The sequence below is a fragment of the Notolabrus celidotus genome, chromosome 17, assembly GCF_009762535.1.
Source record: "Notolabrus celidotus isolate fNotCel1 chromosome 17, fNotCel1.pri, whole genome shotgun sequence".
Taxonomy (NCBI): Eukaryota; Metazoa; Chordata; class Actinopteri; order Labriformes; family Labridae; genus Notolabrus; species Notolabrus celidotus.
Window position 1 is genome coordinate 10,512,703 of NC_048288.1, and position 26,483 is coordinate 10,539,185.

The following is a 26,483-nucleotide window of genomic DNA, read 5'->3' on the forward strand; positions in this document are numbered from 1 at the left end:
CTTATATTGGATCTATTAGATGTTGGGCATACGGGTACCCTGCGGAGGTGTCAAGAGGTCTGAGCCAGGTTCCGGCTGTGACTCGACACAGAAAAGATTCAAAGTGTGAGTCTTAATTCTTGGGAAGATGTTCTGAGGTGAAACAAATGATTAAAGGATTCATTTCAGTTAAGACAAGATCAGTTGTGATTCTGTGTCCGGCAGGACAGTAAGACTGCAAGTTACGGACGTCAGAGCAGCGGAGAGTGATTATGATGATAATTTATGATAATCCCTCCTAATTTAAATAAATAATAAGTTACCTAACTACAGAGAGAGAGAGAGTAGATAAAACATAACTGGCCGCAGAAGAAATTGTAATGCCTCTTAAGTGTTTGCTGCACGTTTTTGTTGATTGTTACTGATCTGGTTTTTGTTTTGTTTTTAACTCAGTAAAGCACTTTAAATAGCTGTTGAATGAATGGTGCTTTATAAATAAACTTGCCTTGCTGTCAGTCTGGTTAGCTTTGCCAGCTAAGATGTGAAACAGTGAGCCGGCAGTGTGCAAGTAAGCAGCTACATTACACAAGGTCTCTGAGCTTTCACTGTCAGCCAAATACCAGACACGACTCTGGTCAGAGACAACCAATAACAGATGCTTTTATTATCTAATTAGCCAGCTAATGAATTAGCTACGGACATAAGCTTTATAATTTGATAGGTTAATCCAACCCCTCACTGCCCCAGCTCCACCCACTGTTACAAACATGCTAACGTCTGGCTCCAAAAATGTGCACTTGAGACAAATGACAGCATCTTCTCCTAAAGAATACTCTCAAGTCATTCTTAATCCAGTTTTTCTGACTGCTATCAGACTTATTCTGGCAGCTTCCTTAAATCACATTATTTGTACTGTCTTTTAAAAACAGAAAGTAATATAGGAAGTATGCAGAAGCATTGGAGAGAGTTAACAAATGAAAAACAGGCAGCCACAAACAGACGCTTTAACCAAAACCAGCCCTGCCTGGGAAACAAACAGGAAACACATCTGGGACAGATGGGCACTCGGTTCAATCACCTGCTTTGTTTCAGCTCAAACACTGAAATACAGTGGTGTTTCTCTTTTTGAATTCAGCTTCTTCAACGTATGATATATTAGTGTGTCACACGAAAACAGCGACACTATTACTGCAACTGAGGCCAAAAGACTGGACCTCATCATATCCACTGTCATCTAAGCTGTTCACAAGCTCGTCCACAGGTCTGCAAAAGACTCCTCTTTCCTTCAATGGTCAACTCCCACAGCACTTTTTTTCACTGAAATGCATGACTATTGCTGAACACACCATCCCGCTCCACCCACTCCAAGGAGAATCCCATCCCTCTGCTCTGAAACACAATGTTCTGTGAACGATGTGTCCCATACGGCAGAGGAAAAGTGTCACACTGGATTCTAAAAGTGTCTGCAATAAGAGTTCAATCAGTGTCAGTTTGGGCGACATGAACAGAAAACAAGCTTTAATAAAGGACTTTGAAAAACGTTGAGCTCCTTCAATTTACTGTTTAACTGAGTTAGATGTAGTTCGTCATTCAGAGAAGTTTTACAGATGAAAAATGAGGGGTACAGAACTCATAGGGAAAGAAAGTGTACTCCAAGGACTCAATAAAAAGCTGTAAACATCACACACTTAAGAGAGTTAACTACTATATTGACTATTCCAGAGAAACTGACATTGCTTATTTATATAACTCGGTAGTAAGACAGTCACAGAGGTTTCAGTTTGGTTGCACACAGTACTCTGGCAGTATCTTCTGCAGCAGCATGATCTGGGTTTCAAAATGTTTTATGAAATGCAGCTAAGATTGTATTTCAATGTATGCCCAAATTGCATTATAATACTCAAGCTATTATCAAATCAAAATGTATTGTCATTTTGTTCATACCAGTGTCAAACCAAAACAAAGGAGCATTTCCAGGAGATCCTAGTAAAATATAGCAATACAAATACATATTTAAAAAATATATGTTAAAACCAAACGGCAACCTCCGGTCTCAAACGATGAAGCCCATGCGGAAGTGTTATAAACTGCAGTTTATCCGCTTGAGGCTGGCTGCAGAAACACCGGAAACCACATACACACCAATTCAAAAAAGACAATCTTTGCAGCATTAATAAACATGTTTACAGTCTGGTTCAAAAAACGTCTTGGCTTTACATAGCTAATTTCTCTATCGGCACACACTGTACATAGGGTGAATTTTTTTCTAACGCGAAGGTTCAGAAGATATTAAGATTACAAGTTTTTGCCCAAATAAGGACATGACTGACTTGACTGACAGGCAGGAACACATAGCTGTTGGCTAGGAGCCTCAAACCCCGCCTCTTTACGTCACACTTTGACTGGTTGAGTTCCACATTACCAATATGGCCTCCACCGAAGATATGGTTCAAAACAGCGCTCAGGAACAGATGGGCGACGTCATGAATACTACGTCCATTATTTATACAGTCTATGGTTAAAACACAGCATAAAGGGGCGCCCTTGGCCTAGTGGTCTAAGCACGTGCCCAATATACTGAGGCTTTAGCCCTTGTCGCAGGTTCGATTCCAGCCTCTACCATTTAACTGCATGTCTTCCCCCACTCTCTACTCCCCACGTCCTGTCTCTCTTCAGCTGTACTATCGAATAAAAAATGGAAAATGGTGCCAGTCCGATCAGTTAAGTTGATAACAGTGCAATTTAAGTGACATTAAAGCTGTATAAAAACAGTGCAAATTATATATAGTTAAAGTGCAGCAGTATATTCATTCATTATGTTTGCATGTAAGGCCTTGCTTTGTTGTTAAAGCATCTGTTTCCTTCAACCTTCAATGAAGCCACATGGATTATTTTTCATATAACTTGTTTTGCTCTGAAGAGGATATAATAGGACAGACTCTAATAATAGACTCTAATAGAAGTTTAGCCGCAAGTCAGAAAACCAAATCGGCTGATTTTGAAGTGTAGTCGCCTGACATTATGCAAGAAGAGGGACGTTTTTCTGACTGTTACAGCAGAGTGAAAGATAAATATGTCTTCAGATGAAATCATTGAAGAGTTGCATCCATTTTAGAAGTAAGAGAGATGTTGCCAACAACCAGACACAGTGTTCAGGACAAAGGGAGTCCAGAGTGAGTGAGATAACAAGAGAACATTACATTACAGCACGGGGGTGGGGTCTTACCTCCCCCTACTCAGCCAACGGGAAGCAAGCCAGCAGGATAATCAATAACAGTGACTGCTATTTGACTCCCTTCACAACATGCTCATAAGCCAACCATACTTAAGCTATCAAGGATCCTCCCTTGTAATCCTTCAACCATTTTCACATCCAGGCCCAGCCATTTTGGTTTCATGTGCACACACGGTTGTCAGCATGCTCTCTCTAAATCCAAAAAATGTGGAAATATTTTACAGCCTTTGTTTCCTCTTCTGCCTCATAGGCTTGGATCCACTACAGAAACAGGAAATATGACAGAAAGTCCTCCTCTAAAAAGCCCTCAATGCACAGATAAAATAAAGCGTGTGGTCCTGATGCTTCTGCAGGCACAGTACTTTGGGACCACAGATCCAGTGCATGCCCTCTGTGACGCGTCATCACATGTTTTCCCACTATTGTTTCGCTCCAGCCAGCGACAAATGGTTGCATGTGCACAAACATCCAGCGGGCGAACCCGAAGCACACCACAGAATGATATCCTGCGTAACCATCAGGTTAAAATTCCATTCTCTCTCTCTCTTTCTCCCAGAGTCAGTAAAAATCAGACCCAGCATGCGGCCTAATTTCGTCTCCAAAGCAGACATTTACAGCGTTGTGAGGCGCTGTAAAAGCAGCACCTTCACTAACTACACTCTGGCACAATATGGAGTGGTAGAGAGGAGTTTGTTAAATGTGCACTCTGTGACTTCTTCTAAAAAACAAGAGGTTTTTAAAGTGCTGCTCTGCTTTCAGTTTGCTGACAGGTCGATGGAGTTTGCAGGTATTGATTGATGCAAGAGGAAGTTTAGGAGACAAGAAAAGGGTTTGATTTTGGGGCAAAGATGAGACAACTGTTGGCTAACCTCCAACCAACTGTTACCTCAATAGATACTGAAATATCAGGCTTCACAAAGTACACTCATGCTTCACTTTCATCACTGAAGGACATGTGGCTGAACTTATATTATTTATTACCCAGCTCTTGCCCGATTCTGATTGGTCAAAGTTCCTTTACAACCCTTTGACAATAGTTATTAACTTTCACTAACATGAGCAACAACAGAGCTAAACTGATCACACGTCATGTCAAATCAGTCCGCGGAAAGAGTTCTGGTACATTTTGCTTCTGCTTGCTGAAACCATAGACTGTAAGGTGAGGTAAAACCATTTCTGTTAGCATTAAAAGAATGGGGCTAAAACGTTGGTTTCAGTTAGCATGCTAAATCTGCATTTTCGTTTTGGATCCTTTCCAGCAATAGTAGCGACGTCAGCGGAGCAGGTGAGTGCAACTTTAAGTTACTGGTTGCTAAAAATAAATTTAAACCATGAGGGGTGGTGATGATAGCAGCAGGGTTCAAAGCTGTGACATTTGCCTTGTTTATTTTTAAAAGTGTGTGAACCGCAGAGCTCAGATTAGAAGGAGAGCTGAATGAGGACAGTTTGATGTTAAATCGGCCGCAACTGGCAGATAAGGATCCATCGCCATGGAACTGCAGAATCACTGGGACTATTCTTTTTAAAACTGTGTACATATATCAACAAAACCATCTTTTGCCTGTTTCTTAAGTTAGTAACCAGGTAATAAAAACCCCTTCAGGATGGACAAGACCCCTCCTTTTTGGGTCAGGTCTCACCCTGTCAGGATTATATTTCCCATGACTACCTGTTGACCATACATTATCCCTTACTTATAAAAAGCGTCAACCTCCGGTCCAAAAATAGTCCAATGTGGAAGTGCTAAAAACTGCAGTTCATCGAGGATCCGCTTGAGGCTGGCACCAGAAGTACCAGAAACCACATACACACCAATTCAAAAAAGCCGATCTTTACAGCAGAAATAAACATGTTTACAGCCTGGTACAAAATACGAGTGTAGTCTGGATAGCTAATTTCTCTATCGGCAAACACTGTAGGGGGGTGAATTTTTGTGTAACGCGACAGTTCAGAAGATATTGAGATTACAAGTCTTCCAATGAGAGACACAGCTGATTTGATTGACAGGCAGGAACACTGTAGCTGTTGGCTAGGAGGCTTAAAGCCCTCCTCTTTACGTTACAATCGCTCGACAGCAGCAATATGGCTGCCGATGACGATTGGTCTCAAAACAGCGCTTCAGAAACAGATGGGTGATGTCACAGATACTACGTCCATATTTCATACAGTCTATGCTTGTAACACAGCAACAAGAGACATTCATCACCTTGTATTTTGTCCTGGGACTCTTAAAGACTACATATAGATATATCTATTTTCAATAGGTTGTATGCAAGGATACCTTTGTTTTGCAGCCTGCAACCAGATGATAGGATGTTTGACATGTTGGGTTACAGAGAAAAATACAAACCTAAATCCAACTGTTATGGTTGCACAATAAAAGAAAGTCTGCAAATTCAATGTTATGATAGTTTCCCTTAGATTAATATAGGCGATATCTTGACTTGATAGTGTTTGTTGGAAGATACTGAAACCATATAACTGAATTCTAGACGTGGAGTTTTCCTGTTCATTAAAAATCAAAGTTCACTGCAAGGTCTTCAGAGGGTGAGTCATGTCGGAGGTTGCATGTCAATGGTAATCAACACAGAGAGATGTGAGGAGATGCAAATGCAAGGATGTCCTAATTAGAGAGCCAGTGTTGGGGTTTGTTTGTTGCAACAATGCTAGGAAACCTGGCAGTACAATGAAAGAAAAAACTGGAGAATAAGTGAAGAGATGGGTCATGTGATGTACTTCAGAGGTCTTTTTAAAAAAAGAGAGAGAGGAAGCAAAGTGAGGAAAATGATTCATGATGAAGGAGAAATGCTGTCATGGAACAAATCTCACGTCAAACTCCCGTGAGTGGCGGTATGTGACAAAAAAAAACATCACCAGGAGTTACTGGAAAATGAACCAGACTGAGTGTTCCCTACATATTATCCTCCCACAAGCCCAACCTATAAACAGGTTTCTGAAAACTACAGGCAGCAGTAACAATCAAACCAAATCATCATCCAGCATTGGACACTGTCGGCAAAGTCTGCAACTTTCCAAAAACACTTTTCCATCTCGTCTCTCTGCACTTCTTTGGGAATCTTAAAAAAGGTGCATTCACTGGCTGAGTTATATAATCTTAACATTCATAAAGTAGCTTCCTTTAAATAGCGTTACACATCTCTGTTCAACCATCTAACATCTGAGAAAAACAACATTTGATCCCACCTGTAGCGTCCTCCTCTTCCTCTTTCAGAACATTGTTGTCATCCACATCATCGTCCTCATCCCCCTCTTTTGCCTTCTTCCCGCTGTCCTTCACGGGGACCACGGTAAAGTTGGTGGGCATTTTTTACACCATGTGCTTCCTCTCAGAGTCTCCTGTTTGTCCCACTCTTATCTCTCTCTCCCTTCTCCTCCCTCTCCCTCCCTCTCTGGTCTGCTGCTTCCCGCTCTCTCTCTATCTCTCTCTCTCTGCCTCCGTTCAACAGCTGTCACTCTGCTTCTTCTTTCTTCCTCTGCTTCTCAGATGTTTGTTGTTTTAAGACCAGACCTTCTTGCCTCGTGTGCCTTACTCTCCAGGGGTAGATGTTGAGTCTAACTTCTTATTTTTCCTTCCTATCGCTAAGATTCTGCTGTACACCCATGTGACCCCAACCCCCGTATCCAAATAAGGAACAGCACGACTGCCCCGCCCAGTGGGGGCAGAACACACAAACACACATTTTCAGAAAACATGACATGCATTTTTGCTCTAGAGTGTGTGAGGGCATACATGTGGCTCTTTTTGGTGCCGGAGGACAGATCTCCAGTCCAGGAATGTGGCTCTGTCTCGCATGCAACAAAAGCTGGCAATGCCTGTCTTTGTTTTAAGAGAGGAGGGAATCCAAAGCTGCTCCACTCAGGAAAGTTTGCACACATGCACACAGATGCACACATATACGTTTCCTCATTTCCTATGCAGTGTCATTTGATCCTGTGTGCTTGGTCAGAAGAGGCAGAGCTGATTTAAAGACATACACTGGTGGCAGTCTTGATGCACACAGTGCTATAGAGGGTTAGCACTGGTGAATGCATGCTTGCACATAGGGCTGGGCGATAATTCGATAACAATAATTATCGTGATATAATTTTTCTCAGTAAAAAAATCAATATATTTAAACCTATAATTAAACCTTATAATTAAATCCCCCAACCACTGGAAAGGGAGAGGGCGTTAATGTGTCTTAAACACTAGTTGCCACCCAACATTAGACAGAAGAAGAAGACGACATTGAACAGCAAATCATGTTGCAGGGTGAGAGGTAGGCGGGGTTAAAGACATTTGTAACGGAACATAAACACAGCCGAAACGAGCGACAGCAGCACGGAAGAAAACGCGAAACCAACCAGCTCAAAGCAGAGTTGTTTGTGTCACACTGTGCTGACTCAACGTTAAAACTGGGGTTGGTAGTCAGATTTAGATACACTTTGTGTTATACTAGTTAAAATCATCTTTATGTCCCGATGGCAATCAATACATAATGTGTTCTTAAAAAAAAGCGGGAAAAGAAGACGCTATCTACAGCTGGAGTAAACCTGGGAAAACACCAACCAATCCCTGCCATCAGGAGCCAAATTATGACACCAATCAAATCCCGTCCTGCCATTCTGTCGGCCTCCTGCACGTACATTTCATGTTTGTTTGTGTTTTTAACTTTCACTATGATAATGTTTTGGTGTTTTCTTACTGCTGAGTGAGACATGAGTTGACCTTGTGTAAGTAATACGGGGGGGCTTTAGACGGAGTGCTACATTCAACTTCATGCTAGTTTTCAGTGACTACCAACCCTAGCTTTAACTTTTAACTTAATACACTTAATTACATCCCCTTTCAGGATATGGGTAAATAAATCAGATTATGCAAATTATCTCAACCCAAGAAAAATAAGAATCTTCAAACTAAAACTTCACAAAAATCTCATCTTACACAAAAGACCTGCTTTCTGTTAGCACTGTCAAAATCTAGGGATTCAACAAGTCTATCAGAAAACTAAATCCAGATAAAAGCTAACAAACTGTCTGGTTTCTTCAACTTTCACTCAGGACCAAAAATATGACTTTATTTTTAAAAGGAATAATGATTTGGTATTTATCGTGATAATTATCAATATCAACTGATAAGAAAAACATTATCGTGATAACATCTTTTTTAATATCGCCCAGCTCTACTTGCACATTTCTGCTCTGCGTTATGAGTACATCTCGTGATCAGTGCACTGGATGTTTCACCAACTTAGAGAGGTGGGTGGGGAACAAAGGGAGGCACCACATGGGGAGGAAAGGGAATCAATACAAGTGTCAGCTTCATGCTCTTATCTCTTCAGAGCCTGACTGGAAATAAGAGGTGCAGTGTTCACAGCAGAGACGAACACATGCTGGAGCAGGGAGGGAAAAAACGTGTTTCGGAGTAGAACCAAAGTCTCTGAGTTTATCAGATATGAGTATCAGTGTGCATCCTCTACAATCTTTACAAATATGGAAACTTTTTTAAGGCAGAATACAATGCCAGGGTGAAATCAGAGAGGCTTTCATCACAACTTCACACTTTGCATTAGAGGGTATGCAATGACATAATTTACCCACCAGGACACGCCCCCAGACAGACTAAGCAGCAAAGCATCATGAAACATGGCTGCCTTCAGTAGGGGACAAACACAAGAAAACTAGAGTAATAACAGACACATATCAGCTCACATGAAGAGCAGCTGGACTCCACAGAGATCCCTTCAGTTTACCAAACACACAATGTTCTGTGAACATCAGCATGTTAACAGAAATCAGCTTTACTGACATTTATATGGATCTAATTTACATGCTAGGGTATCCAAAGTACCCAAAGCTAAGCCTGCAGAATTATTATTGTGTTGTTTTGATTTTATTAACCAACAAATTGACATCGCTTACTGTTTATTACCACCAAGACAACTACCCACAGTGCAACTCTCAAACTGATGATAATGATACAGATGATTTCTGCACTACAGGCAGGGGCTGAGATTAGATCTGATACTTCTACTGAATGAAAAAACAAACACAGGCATAACTGTACGATTCAATCAAACATAAGTCATGTTAAATTACTGACTTCATTTAATTTATGATAAATACTTAGACTAATATAATTGAAGGATACTAGCCCCAAGCTTTTAAGTGTAGTCCAGTGTCCTGAGGCACTGTGATTGTTCTTTTATCCTCAGTCAGGTGATCTGCTGAAATTTGAAGTGTTAATCTTTCCTAAATCAACAAATAAAAAACAAGAGGAGAGAGACTGGTGGGGGATTCAGACTTTATTCATCACTTACTGAATATAGAGGCTCTGTGATGTGATGTTTACAGTAAGTGCTATTGTAACTGTACAGCCTGATTCTGTGGAGTTATTAGCCTTAAGCCTGGTTTATATTAAGCCTTAGCCTCTGTGTAGCTCCCATACCTACACAGAGGCTTACACAGGCACCTCCTCCAAAATGTAACTACACGTAAAAACGACGTGGATTGCAAGCCCTGTGATTGTTCCACTCGGCAGCATTGTATTTCCTGCATTTATAGCACTTCCAGGATCACCGCCCATTGGTCATGTATTATATATACACGAACATGTATCAGCTGAAAATTAATGTAATACGCTCTGAATCGCTGTGAAAAGTAAACAAAACATAGCTGGGCCAGAAACGGGCGACCCGACTATCAGAGAAACCACACTGCCCTCAAGTGTTTTGGGGGAGTACTGACACGGACACATCAACGCACTTGAATGTGGTTCTCACATCCCCGTGGACCACTGCTTAACATTACGGTTTCAATATTTGCACATTTTTTTCGCTGAGGGTCGAAACTGCCCAAAGAGAACATCATCATGTCATAAATACTGAATGGATGGTACTTTACAGCCTATTTAAATCTGCAACTCTGAACACAAGTTAGCATGGGGATATAGCCAGACTAAAGAAGAGCCAGCTTTCGTGACACTGAAATCTCTGACCTTAAATCAATCGAGCTGATTTTTACCTTTAAGCTTGTTTCTTTGTACACCCTCAGCCCTTTATTGAGGAATCCTCCTTGAATTTTAGCAAGTGGTTTCAGTGTAATGTGCTTTCAGCCACTCATATTTGCCAACTGTGACATCAAGTGCATACCACTCCACCAATCAGCAATACATCTAGCCTAGCATAACTGAGGAGAAGGTAACCCCACTGGACAATGTGAGGACCAAAGTATTTTCTATATATTACATTGCTTAAAACAGCCATGTCATTACCCTAGTGTAGTCTTATCGTTGCAAAAAATGGTGCAAAACCATGGGGAAAAATTATATATATATATATATGTATATTGCGACTGATCTAGTGGACTTTTGAACAGAATATATATAGATATATTCTGTTCAAAAGTCCACTAGATCAGTCGCAATGTCAGTACACATTCTTTTCATCATGGAGTATGTTGGGGAATACAAAAACTACCAAATGAAACAATAAAGCCATCACTGTATTATAAAATGTTTCTGGTAATGTCTTTTGTATGATCCCGGTGTGTTCAGGATCATTTAGCTGCAGACTGTGTATCTATGTCATTCAACAGCAGCAGTGCTCAAAGTCAAATCCATCAGCAGACGTAAAAACAGCAAGTCATTTCCTGAGAGTAAGAGTGCTCTGGAAATGGTAGAGAGCATTAGGTCGAAACACCCCTGTGTGATGGGAAATGCTAAAAGCCACAGCGCTTCAAAAACAAAACATGAAGGCCACTGCTGTGAGAGCCGAACACCATTTTGAGACTCATTTGGCTGCTTAACATCTGGAGACCCACCCAGAGCCAGTTCCCCTCTCCCTCCTTTAGTTCTCCACCATGGAGAGTCACACGGTCAGCAGAAGGGTGGGGCCTGCAGGAAATAGGAAGGGGAGGAGGTGGAGCAGATGGCGAGACGCTCGATGAGACAAAGACGGGCAGGCAAAGTGACCAGTTTACTGGAAAGCAGTGCCTGGTGGGGTTTTTTTTCAAGCATTGCAACATATGCCAATGTGAGAGTTGATTCATGATGACCGGGCAGGAGAAAGAAAATTCCATGTGGCTTAGAGACTTTAATACGCTGCGGAGGTATTTAGAGGATGATGTCAGAGGCATCTTGATGAAACTTCAAAATATTTAGGCGTTGGGTTAGAGAGATTACTGAATTCCCCATGAACAGACTAAACCGCAAAGAGCCAAATACAATGATTTGTTTGACGTAGTTCTCAAAAAATAATCCAATCATGACTGTCTACATTTCTACCTCTAGTCCAGGCTACTTGCATGAATGTTTCTGCAATTTTCGATGCATAGAATGATCAGACATACTCTTAAAGCATCAGTTTCTCAGGCAATAAAGTTTCAGAGATGGCTTTTCAGCTTTCAGTCACACATCATGATTCCAATAAGTGTCTCTGCCTGCCAATGGGGCACGGTTACCAAATTCATCCAAATCAAATATCCAGTGAAAACATCTGGTGGCTATTATACCGTCTGCAACAGATACTGAGTGCTCACCAACTATTATGATGTTTATAAGGTAACAAAGAGAGCACTTATCTCCTTCCTAGCTCAGTGGATGACCAGTGATGTAACCGATGTCCGCTGATTAGGGGACCAGACAGTCGGGCTACTTCTCAGGGACAGTAAGCGCATCCAGGATGGCAGGACAATGTCCCTTTCATAAGAACATTCACATCATTACACAGAAGGGACTTGACATCAGAATGGCATGTTGTGAAATAGAAGTTCTCACGCTGTTTTTCAATGTACCATGTCTGATTTGATATCTAATAAACAGAGCACATATGAAAACACTGGAGCATAACAACAATCAAATTATAGATACTGAAAGACAAAAACCATGACGCACAACATCATTTCAGCCTCCTCGATATGTTTATTTTTAGACAGATGTCTAAAACACAACTTTAAAAACGACTCTAAGATCAAGAAACATTTCAGCTAGTAAGCCAATAACAAGCCATGTCTCTGCTTCCAACACCTAATCCCAAACTCTGTGCCCGATCAGCAAGTGAGCATCCAACCATAGAGTCCCCTCCAGTTTAGAGGAAGTGAAAGCAGACTTTATTACTGTGCAGTGGATTGTACATCGCCCTGGAGTTCCCTCTATGTATACTGTCTCAACCCTCGTTTCTGTCTGCTGCGGGTGCTTCAGAGAGCACACAGATGGTGTGTTTCAACCTAGTGTACCTATTTGGTTCAGTACGGTTTGGAATGGAGGATCTTGCTTGCGTTTCCAAAGTGAACTGTGCCCTTTGACGCTTCACTCAGGAAGCATGTTGGCTGAGTGATGACTACAGAACGGCTTGATTTAAATTCCGGTGTTTGTATGTTAACAGATCAACCGTTCATTCTGAAAACTCGGAGAATAAAGGGCAATTTTTTGAGAGGGGTCTGTCTACAGGCTGCAAGAAAGGACGGTCTGTCCTTCCCCCACCTCTATCTCAATGTACGGATTACAGTGTGTCTAGTTGCATGTTTAAGGTCGGATCAGTGTGCTTGGTTGGAAGGATGGTACGGATCGGAACTTACCGTACCTTACTGTACCGGACTGAATTGGTCTTCTTGGTAAAAATGCAGCTGTAGTGTGCTAACAATGCCCAGATTATTATCTTCACTATTTCAATGAGCCAAGACGTAAACCATCCAAATATGATTTTTAAAGTTTTCAAAATATCAAGACAAGAAGAAGACTAACATGCTAACTGTGTCCAACGAAAACAAACTCAAACGCACCACAAACACTGCCACCAAAATCTTCCCCCTCCCCACACCCAACCTGTCTGACCTCAACAACAGAGCCATCATACACAGAGCACGGACTATAACACTGGACCCCCAACACCCCCTCTACTCAGTCTTCACACTACTCCCCTCCGGTCGCAGATTGTGGTGGAAATCTGGAAATGATAGACTCAAACAACAACGGTTTGTCTTTGTGAGCTTTATTCCGGCCTTCAGTAAGCTTTGCAAAGCGGTCAGATGGCAGAGTGATCTAACAACCGAGACAAGGTCTGCTCAACTGACCCAGAGTGAAGATACAACACGTTACTTATCCTCTTCAGAGAATAACATTAACACATCATTGAGCATCTTCAAAGAACTGTAAGACAAACAAGAGAGTTTCTTATCACCTCTTGCTTCCTGGCCACCTTCCTGACTTCTCACCTTATGGTCTGCTCCTCAGCCATGGGAACAGATAACAATATGCAAATCACAGAAGGTTTGGTATGTGTGAATGTTTCTAGCTTCTGATCAAAGCAAGAACAACATACTATCATGTCTGTATTTTTCCCACCACAAGATACAGATCCCCATACTGTAGGCGAGCCCAGTTTGGCAGAAGCTTCGTCCCATCGGCCAATACACTGCTAAATAGAATGCCACTGTAATGTGTCCGGTGTGTTTATATGTGTCCGGTGTGCATACATGTGTCCTGTGTGTTCATATGTGTTCGGTGTGTTTTATATGCGTCCAGTGTGTTCATATGTGTCCGGTGTGTATTCTGTATATGTGGGATGAGGTGCACCATTGCTGTGAGGATGGGTGGATGTTTATTGTTTATTGTGTTCATACATGTATTCCTGTACAGACGGTGGCCACAAATCTCCTTATTAAGGACAAATAAGACTATCTATCTATCTATCTATCTATCTAACTTAAAACAGCACAGACTTGGTTCTATGACCACCAAAGGGGGCGTGTCACAAAGAAGCGGCAACCAAAGGTGTTGAAAAATGAAGCCAATATGGAACAGCGAAAACATGAAGTTCTTCTAGTGTCCACTAGAGGATGATTCCAACAGCAAATGATACTCCATAACACCCATGTTAAAATCAACCTCTTTGCCTGCGTCTGGGGTGACCTAAAGTTTGAGTTAGCATTTGCAATATGACGACCACTGTCTCTAGGCTTCAAAACACTTCCTTAGACACAGACAGGTAACGTCAACAAAACTATGTCTATGTTTACAGTCTATGACAACAACTTAGGAAAAACTCTGATAGAAACTGTTGTGGGAACTGACATAATTTAAACATCAGTTTGTCTTCAGGTCTTCATATGAAGATGTACAGGTGCAAGTTCTCTTAGGATTTAAAGACATATTTGGTTTAATTAAGTCAAATCCTGTGTTCACAAAGGGCTAAGTTCCATTTGAGGGAGGTTAGGTTATACTGATAGCTTGGAATATATCTTAATATGGTCTTTCTAACAGCAATGTAATGCTGATTAAGTGTACACCCAATCCATATCATACTTCCATGACAGTGGGTAATGTAAGTGTGTATCAAATGCCCTGTCTGTGATTTTTCAGGTCAAACAAACAGATTCTAATACTTGATCAGTAACAGTGTTCTAAGGGTCCTCAATATTGATATATTATATTGATACAATATGTATATTACTTATAAAATCATTTCCCTTTTGATGGAAGGTTTTAGAAATCGATTACTTTCCTCTAAGCAGCTAAACCTGTCCAAAGTAAACAAACTAAAGACCCGGAATGATGTCAGGGGAAGATGTTGACTTTGTTCATGGTCCAATAGTGAAATGCCAGAAGCCTTTCTTGGGACAGTCACCAAGTCACAAAAGATGAAATATAGAAACATCATGATCTGTCTCAGCTGAGCATGCGACTGTGACCGATTGATCAGTCTTACTGTGTCAGCTGTCGACTTCAGGATCATAATAATAACACAGAACAGTACAAAGTTGAGCAGGCAGTGGAGGAGCTCATCAAGCCAACATGTATGTTCAAACTGGACGACAGCTTTACTAATATGTCTAATTTTTTTCCACACCACAGGCATCCGTTCATTAGTGCATAGAAAAGCAAGGGTTCAGGGAAATTGTGATACCATCCTGCTGGTCTGCTAGAGAAAGAGTGATGTATTTCAGCCCAGAAGTACCTAGCTTCTTGTGAGCTGAAATTTGTTTTCACTTGGCTCATGTTTCTCAACCAAAAGTAGACGTATTGATTTTTTTCTGCAGGAGAAGATGGGAGGAGATTTGATTTGTAACAGATACACCAAGTACAGCCCAAGGACACTTATTATTGTGAGGGGAGAGCTCAGGAGTCAATTAATGCTCTGCTAGAAACAACACGTGATCACAATGTAGACAAAAAGGGCAAAACAGTAAGGTAGGAATCCAAGATAGCAAATATCTACACTGCAAATATGAAAATAGTGGGTTTTTTACATATTGCTGATATAAACTTTAACTGTATATCATTATTCTGCATGACTAGAAATATACTAAAGGTGAAACTACCTGTACTCAGACAGCAAGAGGATGGCAGGAGAGATATAAACGTCTCTGACATAACCCATCTGTTCCACTGAGGACCCTTTAGTGCTGCAGACCCTGCAATAACTTACAGTGCCCTCTGCTGGGGTGAGGAGGAAGTACTGCTTTCCTTGAGGATCGATATAATGAAATGCATTGTGTATAAAGCAGTAAAGCAATAAAGAATGCATCATTCATCCCAGTATATCATGGTAGCTGTAACGAGATAGAACATAATATCTTGTTATGTCATGTGTGTTTGTATAATAACTTGTCACATGACTCCTTTCCCTTTTTTATCACTTCCTCTTGCTCATAAAAATGCATGAAATGATTTTTGATAGAGGCCAGGGGCAAGGGAAAAGGGAATTCCTTGTATGCTGCACTGCACTAAAATACATTACAAGCCATCAAGACTAGTGTTGGCAGATAATTACCAGTCATTTCTTCATATTTATGATCTCTTTCATTTGAGTGAAGCTCCTAAAAGTTAGAATATAAGTCTCTACAGTACGAGTGCAAACATAGAAAATAAAGACAAAACAGTGATGAGAAGTCCCAGCTGTTCATTTGATTTAGATCTGTCTTTTGGTAAAGGGTAAATGTGATGTCTGAGTGAGATAGTGTGCTTACTGGTGCTATCTGAATGTAACCCACAGTTTGCTTCAAATAGATTACAAGACTTTCAAATTGTTCCAATGAACAGGTTGAATCCCTAAAAAAAAAAACCTGTGGAGTTGATGTTAGCAGTTTGAGATGTTAGAATAAAAAAGGTTGTACTTTGCAAAGAGCTGTTCTCTGACTGGCTTCCTGACTTTTGACTTTACCCGTCTTCTCAAATCAAGCAGCAGCACATGGCTGCAGCCTGATAATGACACACTGTTGCCCCCATTTGTTCAGATGAGGAAATACACCAGCTACATCTCCTGAGAGGCATGGACAAAATACACCACAAAAAATTAAAGATAAAACTTCAAAGTTTTTTATTGTGACCAAAAGACTATGGCCAAAACAATACATTGTATTATAGTGTTAACATAATGTAAGACGCTTATACTACCCAAATGTTGCATTTATACCAGATGTGCTTGTGTAAAAAGAAAACAACTAACCTGTATTAGTTTTAACAAAAGATGACCTTGATCATAAATGATGAGTAATACTTTTCAGATGAAGAAAATTATTATTATTGTTTTTGTTTTTTTTCTAATAATGTAGGGAGATGCACATAAAAAGGTATGTTGTTTTTAAAACCTTTGAAAACGTGTGTTTTCAGTATCTTTTGAAGTGGTACATTTTAATATAATAAAATGTAATCGCATGTGTAGGTGAAGCGCTCTGGTACCAGCATTTACTATTCATACCATGACAATTTAAAATTTACTTTTGTCTGTTTCATATTAGGTAATTTGTTTAAAAAACAACCACATGAAGCCTAAATCGCAGAGGCTTTCAGCTGGACCACGGCTCAGGTAATGTGCATACCTGCAATCTGTTTACAGTAACATACCACACTCTCTCCTGTCAGTTTCTTGTCTTTCTCACTGTAAGGACCACAGGAGAGTTTTCTCTGACTAATGATCATTTCAGGGCGCCTATCTTCAGGCATAACACTCTGACGCCATACTTTTCTTTGCAGCTTGAATTTGTTGCATTGATGGCTTTAATCTCAAAATCAACATCATAACACCGCCTCAAATGATACATAACTTGGCCTAACTTTGAGCCACTTTATTTATTTCCCAATCAATCACTGTGTCTCTCCATCTTTCATCCCTTTGGTGCTGTAGTTGTGAGTGTCAGGTATACTCACTTTACAATAAGTGGCATCATCCGCTGAATGTGAACAAGTATTGAAAGGTCTACACCCAAAATATAAGACAATCCTACTTTTTCAGATGTACTTCATGGAAAAAACTAACTGTTTTATATTCCGGTTGATAGGTATAGGGTTGCAAAGGGGTGGAAATTTCCGGTAAATTTCCGGAAAGTTTCCAGTAAATTTCCATGGGAAGTTAAACTGGGGAATTTTCGAAATATTCCAAATTGGAAACGTTCGATGGGAATTATGGGAATTAATGGGAATTTAATGGAAAGGTATCATATCCAAGCATAAATATTTGTTTTGTTATAAGCAGACATCCATCCAAAATAATACAATTAAAACAGATGTATTTGAAAGTAGAACTTTATCAAGTGTTAAATATTTTATCGAACAATCAATTCTTTCATTGAAGAAAAAAACATGAATGTTGAGTTTAATATTACTCATCCCCCGACCCAACCCATTCAAAAATTAACAAAAATGCAATCCCGACAAAGTCCCATTCAAAATGTTAAATGAAAAGAGTCCCTTTCCCACCAACAAACTCCCATTCAACATGCAAATAAAAAAGCATCTTCCCTCAAGCTTCTCAAGCCTAACCTCTGCAGGATTCTAGAAATCATCTGTGCATGTGATGGAGGAACGCACAGTGCATGTAGGGGGCGTGGTCTCAATGGCCCTGCAGTAAGCAGTGTGCTATGTGCATGTGATTGAGGAATAGCATCGATATTCAACTGTTCTTGCATGAAATCTGGTTGTTTTAGTCAGGATTATGCTAAAATATATTTTCCCCAACTATATTTAAGTTCCCTATTAAGAGCCAACCTTCAATTTAGTAAATTCCTAGTTTATTCCTGTTTATTCCCATGGAATTCCAACTTTGAAAATTCCCAGAATTTTGCAACCCTAGATAGGTATAATTTAGTTTGCACTGAGTTTGTTCAAAACTTTGTACATATCTCCTCCAGCAGTTTGAATTAACACCATGCATGTCCTACCTATCCAAAAATATCCTGCAACACTTAAAGAAGCCTGTGCAATCAGGTGCTAACTGGCAAATGGAAATGCAATATTTTACAAGAAATGACTCCAATGAAACTAAAGGGGAACAATGCCAGCCGACACATTCAGTCAGACTTTCCAAATGTCTGGTGGGGAAATGGTGACTGAGGCTTTTAGTTTCCTTCTGAAGCATTTCCATGACTTCTCTTTATTGGTCTGTAAAGCCAGCCTTAGCCAGGTGTTGAATGTGAACCGTAGACTGCAGTGACACACGTCTCAATGTTAAAATCAACCAGCCATTCAAAGTGAAGGTACACCGCAATAATAAAAGGCACTCAATGCATGACTTCAGGCAGTTTTGAAGTCTATAGTGAGCCAAGAATTTACTGCACGCGTGCACAGCCACACCTCAAGCATCTCGGGTATCAGCACACTTGCCTGCTGGTCATCCATTTATCCCTGAGTTTGACACACAGGCTCGGGTGACACTTTCTTTTCTTCCAGAGGTGACGGTGTTTTCCTTTCATTTCTACATTTGTTTTAAGTAAATGCTATTTCTACAGTAAAACTGCCAATCCATTCCATGTTGTGTTTTAACCATAGACTGTAAAATTAATGGAGGTAGAATCCGTGACATCATCCATCTGTTTCTGAAGTGCTGTTTTGGAGCCAATCGGCAGCGGGTGCTGTATTGGAATTGCTGAACTCAACCTAACTGCTGCCGAGCGAGTGTGAGGTAAAGAGGTGGGCTTTGAGCCTCCTCACCAACAGCTACAGTGTTCCCGCCTGTCAATCAAGTCAACTCGTGGTCTTAACATCTTTGAAACTGCCGCGTTATGAAAAAATTAAACCCCTGTACAGTTTGTTCCAAAACAGAAATGAACTATTACGACTAAATAATTTTTTGTACCAGACTGTAAACATGTTGATTTTTGCTGTAGAGATCGTCTTTTTTGAATTTGTGTGTATGTGACTTCCAGTACTTCCGGAGCCAGCCTCAAGCGGACACTCAAGAAACTGCGGTTTTTAACACTTCCGCATTGGCTGCAATTCTCGTGGCCGGAGGTTACTGCTTGGTTGTAACATAAGTAAACAAATATCCACTCACTTATATATGCTTTGAAATATTTTGAGAAACATACCTCGTCCCCTTTTTTCAGAGAGGAAATACTTTCTCAATTCACTCATGAAAAACTGAGCTCTTCTCACCCAAAATATAAACATGTGAAAATGTGAACCGTGTGGACGCCAGTTAATGAGCATTAAGATGAAAAGCAAAATCAGGTCATTGTCATTTTAAGGGGAAACAGCACCAATCGCTTGCTATGTGAGTTTATTAACTCATTACAGGTGTCAGAAATATGTTAGTGAAGAGAACTGATGTCATGATTTTGAACACCTGATCCAAATGAACTGAAACTGAGAAGTCAATGAGTGACTTTTGATAGCACGTTTTTGGTTTCAACACTAAGCTGCTGTTTACCACTGGAGCATTTTAAGGGGGAAACATCTTTATAATCTCCTTTTGAATTATAATGCAGCACTGGTGCCACAACATGTATCATTTCAAAAAATAATGAAATAAATGCGAAGGCTTCTTGTAACAATAACAATTAATCTATAATTAGAGGAACAATATGTTTTTATTATGTTACCATTTTCAGCTATACTTTAACTTGTGCTTTTGTTTTGTCATTCCACCTTCATCTGTCCCTAAATGTCATTTGTGTGTCAGATCTAAATGAAGTGAGCACCATGCAGCCTCACAGCACATTCTTCTTTCATGATCAGTCTTTGTAAGGGCTATAACAGCATACATGCTAGATACATGTGCACTATGAAGTTGAAGAGTTTCTCCTTCAGTTTGATCCTAAACAGCTGACAAAGGGGAAGAGGAAGCAGCTTATTTATGTCATGCTCGCACTTTGGGGTAATGTGATGCTTCAAAATGAAGTTTGTCTTATCCCTGTACATCTGACACCAGTTCTTGTGCAAGAACAGTTTTTCCTTTTCCCTCTCTTGGTATGTGAGATATCAGGACACCATCATCATTACTATCATCATCAGCTGGTCTAGCCAAAAGCAGAACTCTGGTGTTGAGTCAGCTCAGCTCCTTTAGAGACAGACAGCTCAGTGTAAGTCATAAGAGACACTGGAATGATTGACGGGATCAGTTTGGTCTCTGGCCTTTGACTGTGCTGCAGTCCTTTAGGCTGCTGGTGACATGGTGGGGTTAGGGAGGTTATCCTTATGGCTCTTCATTCAGAACAGGCAGAACATGATACTCACATGTCTCCCTACACATTTCTGATATCTGATACTCACTGACAGCATCGCCAAGGAGCTCATACTGTACCTCACTGTCATTTCTCTATGCCTGAAGTGTGCACAGTGACGTGAATGTCTAAAATATAAAATGAAGAAATATGAAACGAATGCGTATTTTCTTTTACAGTTAAAGAAAGGTGTTGCCTTAACACTCACCAGAGTAACTCAGGTTATTGTAGTCAAACTTGTCATCACAGGGTCAGCTCAGAGCAGGTGCCCCATGCAGAGGGTTGTAGGTTTGACGTCTGGCCTCAACCTTTGATGCATGCCTACTCAGCTCTCTTCTCCCCGTGTTCCCTGCCTCTCCATTTCATGCATTTAATCCATGCCATATTGTTTTCTTTGTATATCCTCCCTCTAGGTCATGTGATCAGGCAGTTTCGAGGAATCACTTATCACTGTTATGTGGACGACATTCAACTATATATTTCTTTTAAGCCTGATGATGACACTGAAATACTTTCTGACTTCCGTACAGGACTGGATGGATGACAATTTCCTTCAGTTGAACACCAAAAACACAGAGGTCCAGAGGTGCTGATTATTTGGGTTCTCTTTCTACCTCTGTAAAAACATCCCTTAAAAATCTTGATGTCATTTTGGATCATTGAATGCGTTTTGACCAACACATTAAATCTATGACCCGTTCATGCTTCTTCCACTTTAGAAACATAGCAAAAAAATCCATGGTTTCACAACCAGAGTTAGAAATGCTGGGTCATGCTTTCATTTCCTCATGGCTTGATTATTGAATTATCTTCTCACCAGCCTCAATAAATAAATCTACCCTTGACCGACTACAATTAATCCAAAACACTGCTGCAAGACTGCTTACCAGGTCCAGAAAGAAATCCCACATTCCCCACTTTTTATTCTCCTTACACTAGCTTCCAATTGAATTCAGAGTACAGTTTAACATCCTCATATTAACATATAAAGCAATCCATGACCAAGCAGCCTCATATATCTCTGACCTGCTCCATCCTTGCCCAGTAGACCCCTCAGATCTTCAGACCAGGGTCTGCTTGCTGTGCCTCGTGTTAGGCTAAAAAGGGTGACAGTTCCTTTGAGCTTGTGGCTCCAACTCTGTGGAACGATCTTGCAGCCCAAATGCGCTGTGCTACTTCCACTGAAGCTTTTAAAAAGCAGCTACAGACTAATTTGTTTGTTATGGCTTTTCCCCATCTGTTGTATTTTTCTATTATAGTTTATTTTGTCGGCAATTATTATTGTTTTATTTATTCCACATTTAATAGTCTTGCCTTGATACTGTGAAGCACTTTGTGACTATGCTCTGTGAAAGGTGATATGCTAAATAAAGCTGTCCCTTCAATTAAAGGCAAAAAATGTTGCCCAAATAAAAAAATGCCATCAAATCTCCCATCATTAAAAAAAAATCAACATCACAAAATTTGAAAAGTTATGTATCGCAAAGGCATTGTGCAAGAAAGCAGAGTATCATCTGTTGATGTTTATGCAGCCACTCCCTGTATGTACTTGTTGATTTGAGTAATTTGAGTGAATTTTGCCCTCCAACAATCACATTTGGCTCCATTTGTGTTATATCAGCATTTATTGCAATAGCCAAGGCAATAAGACAAAATGACTAACTGTATATTTCCCTACTAAACCTTGAGCACACTGCTGACAAACAGCTGGAAAACCCCATGACTAGCAACACAGTGCACCGAATATCCAGGGGATATACATACTGTGTTTTTTTTTCCCATGACGTCTGTTCGATGTCTTATCAGTAAAAGAGGCTTTAAGCTGCAGGGGAAGTATGACTGGCTTTAATGTGATCACATGCAGTGTTTACAGAGAAGAGATAAGAAGGGGGGTTCTTCTTCTGTTTTAAAGGTTATTTTGTGCTTTTTGTCTTTAATAGAGAGAGACAGGATGTGTAGGGAGAGAGCAGGTAATGGCATGCACCAAATACAGTCAGGACCAGGAATCGATCCCACAATCTGTACTGCAGCCTCTGTACATGGGGTGCCTGCTCCACCAGCTGAAGCATTATCAGTCTTATCGGTGCACCCTATGGGGGCTTCTTCTGACATTACCGAGATGATAAGCATTGTTTTCCTGAGACAAGAGCTGTTGCACAACACACACAAAAAGTCTGACATCAAAGTTGACAGGAAACTGAAGAAGCAAAAGAAAGAAAAAATGTCATTCCAAAGTTAGACACTTACTACAATAATCAGAAAACATGAAAAGTGGAGTACATTTATCAGTGCAAGCAAATATGTCCACATACACAATGTTTGTGAATGAGACCCACAGTGTGCCTTTAAATGATTCAGGCTTAGATGTCCATGTGAAGTTATTAAGTTCAGATCCTGACTACAGATACAGTGAGTAGTGATCTTCAAATATGCTTGAAAACTATCATATAACATATAGGAAAATGTACTGACAAAAATGGATGTTCTTTGATCAGCTAATGAGACGACATCTCACTCTGTGGATTTTACAAAGACATTCAGTCTCTGAGCAGCTGTGGGAAAAGAGTCCAGGTTTCTTGAACACAAATGATCAGTCGGGCAGAGACACACGCTGCTGAGAGTGCTTGATCAGAACAACAGACACGTTTAATTTTAGACTTTTATCACCTTCTCCACATAAACTACTTTAAATTATGTTTACACAACTATGACATCATTACAGTAGTAAGATAGTATATCAACCAGCCAGAGCTATACCCATAAATCAGGCAAGCTAATATCTCAGTGGAGTTTCAGCTACTCCCTGCTGGTCGGAGGTATAGATACCCCAAGATAAGAATCAACAAAAATACTCATTCATCTCCATGGCAATAACTCAATTAAATAAGATGCATTAGTGATGAAATACATGAACTAAGGTGGTCTACTAGTACACCCAGTGTTATCTCATTTATTTGTATTGTATTATGGTTGTTGCTAAATGATTGCTGATACGCAGTGGGCTGAGAGAGCATTGATAATAGCTGTGAATATGATGTCATGTCTGTTGAAGTGGTCTTATTGCAGTAATGAAAACAGCTGCTACGGGTTATTTGGATCAATCATGTTGTGTGTGTCCGATGTACTTTTCATGTCATTAATGGTCATTCCAGTTTTCTAAACTAAACTGAACTAAACCAGGTTTTAACTTAGTGCAGATATTGTATTGTATAAACGCACTACAGAAAGGTCAATGTCAAACACGGTATACTGTATCTTGTTTAGAACGGCCCAAATTGTTCACAGTTCTTTGAAACACACAAATCTGAGCGATCCCTACAAACATTGTTGAGTTCTTGAAATGACTCACTATAAACTGTTTACAGTTTTGGTCAGTCTATACTTCAATGGATGTCACAACAAAAAACTCTGGACTACACCCTCAAATGCAAAATATATCTAGTTGATGTCTACACTGCGTCCAAAATAGTTGTCAGGAAAGCTAAAACAAAACAGCTGAGGCATGCTGTGACGCCCCTGTAGGGTCATGGTCTATTGGTGTCTCCTGTTGGTATTTGCTGCCAGCTTCACCCAGACTTAAACCGGATTTATACTCCTGCGTTGAATCGATGGCGTAGCCTACGCCGTTGGTCTGCGTAGCTCCTTTACCTGGCGCAGAGGCCTACGCACGTAACTGACGCGCACCATATCCAAAATGTAACTTCGTGTCAAATGGACGCGGACCGCAAGCCCTGTGATTGGTCTGCTCGGCTGCATTGTATGTCCTGCATATACAGCACTTCCTGGATCCCTGCACATCGGCCGTGCACACTGCTCTCAAGCGTTTCGGCGGAGAAATGTCACTGACACATCGACGTTCAAGTATGTAGTGCTCATGTCAGTGTCAGGCCCTGCTGTGTAGGGGTGACGCAGAAGTATAAACCAGCCTTTACCCTACACTCCACCTGTTGTTTCCAAAGTTTATCAACAAATGAGATTATGTGAAAGGTCACAGGGGCTGTAAGTGTCACACCACTGCTACAACCGTTTCTATAGAGGACTACTGACCTTTAAAAGTAATTGACCAATTTTGAAAATGACTCAATAAAAAGCGCTATTTCAAGGATCTGCCCTAACTGTGTGTGTGTGTGTGTGTTTGTGGACACTTCCCAAAGAGGAGGAAAGTCCTGTGAAAGCCCTTCTGTCTGTCCGAGGAGAGACACACCCCTTCTCCTGAGTGTTGCGTGTAAATGAGAAGCAACTGGAACAAACATCCCACGCAGCGCACTGGGAGGCCACACAGGAGCAGCGGCAGCAGATATAGTCAACGCCACGGCACAGTTGGTGTCCATGTGCCGACTGCTGGGCTCCAAATAAAGCAGAGGGCAGCACATGATAGCTCAAGGTGCATGCCTTTAAAACATGAATGCACAGACACAAATGTGATGCTGCGTGGGGAGGACTCATTTACGCACCCTGACTCATACTCTATTTACCCTGTGACTTCAGGCTTCATGAAGTACAGTTCAACTCACTGAACTATCCAGATTTTTGTTTTTTTGAGTTTCATCTGACACCAATTATCCCAGGCGCTCACTTTCTCCCGCATCCAAACACACTTGAGGAGCTCTTAAGACCCTGACATCTGACAGCTGAAAGGAATCATTGTTTACCTCTCCTGGTTAAACTGATCTTAAATTAAAGTAACAACAGCTGAAGAGCCTTCATTCATTTACCAGGGACAGCAAAGACCTTCATCTCTGAGTTATCACAATGTGTGTCACCTAATGACAATAGTTGAAGTTTGGTAAAAGACGTCATGACAAAATGTGCATAGAGACCATTTAAATATGAAGCACTGGAAAATACTCCAAGAGATGACGTCAGAATAAGAAGCAATACCAATTTGGGCTCTGGTGGATCATCTTTGAGTGTATCTCAGTTCAGCGGTAGTCATTGTGTTACACAGAAACTTCACTCGACTTACCCCAGCAGTATGAGCCCGAAAGAGAAACCTACATTCTCCTCATCAACTTAAAAATGTACGTCATGAGGTAACCATCAACAGAAGGCAGGATGTTATTTTAGTGAGTGCGTAGACCTGCCTGATTTTGCTCTCCACACAGACTGTTTTTCATGTACGCACCAAAGCCTGCTGATACGTGATTGGTCAATACTACTCAAACTATGCAAATGAGGGGCACTGTTGGCCTAGTGGACGAGGCTTCATCCCATACACAGCGGCTTTAGTTCTCGTTGCAAAAGACGCAGGTTCGACTCCCGGCCTTGAGCATTTGCTGCATGTCTTCCCCATGGACTGTATAAAATATGGACGTAGTATCCGTGACGTCACCCATCTGTTCCTGAGAGCTGTTTTGAAGCAAATCGACGGCAGCAGCCATATTGGAAATGCGGAACTCAACCAGGCAGAGTGTGACGTAGTGTGAGCCTCCTAGCCAACAGCTATGTGTTCCCGACCGGGAGTCACGTCAGTCATGTCCTTATTTGGGCAAAAACTGGTTATCTTAATATCTTCTGAATCGTCGTGTTAGAAAAAAATTCATCCCCCCGCCATCAGAGAGATTAGCTTCGCGGGGCCAAGCCGTTTTTTGAACCAGGCTTTAAACATGTTTATTAATGCTGAAAAGATCGTCTTTTCCCCATTCATATCTATGTGGTTTCCGGTGTTTCTGCAGCCAGCCTCAAGCAGTTTTTCGATGTATTGCAGTTTATAACACTTCCGCATTGGCTTCATCGTTTCAGACCAGAGGTTGCCGCTTGGTCTTCCCCCACTCTTGGCTCCCCACATTTGGCGAAAATGCCCCAAAAATATAACTTGGAAAAAAATAACGGA

General features: G+C 40.8%; 1 protein-coding gene across 5 annotated transcripts in view; it reads right to left on the minus strand.

Annotated features, from left to right (window-relative positions):
* Positions 1 to 26,483, minus strand: part of slc12a7b (solute carrier family 12 member 7b) — an 84,050-nt gene that overhangs the window by 51,113 nt on the left and 6,454 nt on the right. The window contains exon 1 of one of the 5 annotated variants that reach the window (XM_034706157.1): positions 6,419 to 6,603. The exons of the other annotated variants lie outside the window; for them this stretch is intronic. Within the exon in view, the coding sequence (XP_034562048.1) occupies positions 6,419 to 6,539 (121 nt within the window). The 5' untranslated portion in view covers positions 6,540 to 6,603. Of the gene's footprint in view, positions 1 to 6,418; positions 6,604 to 26,483 lie in introns of those variants that run through there. 5 annotated transcript variants of the gene reach the window in all.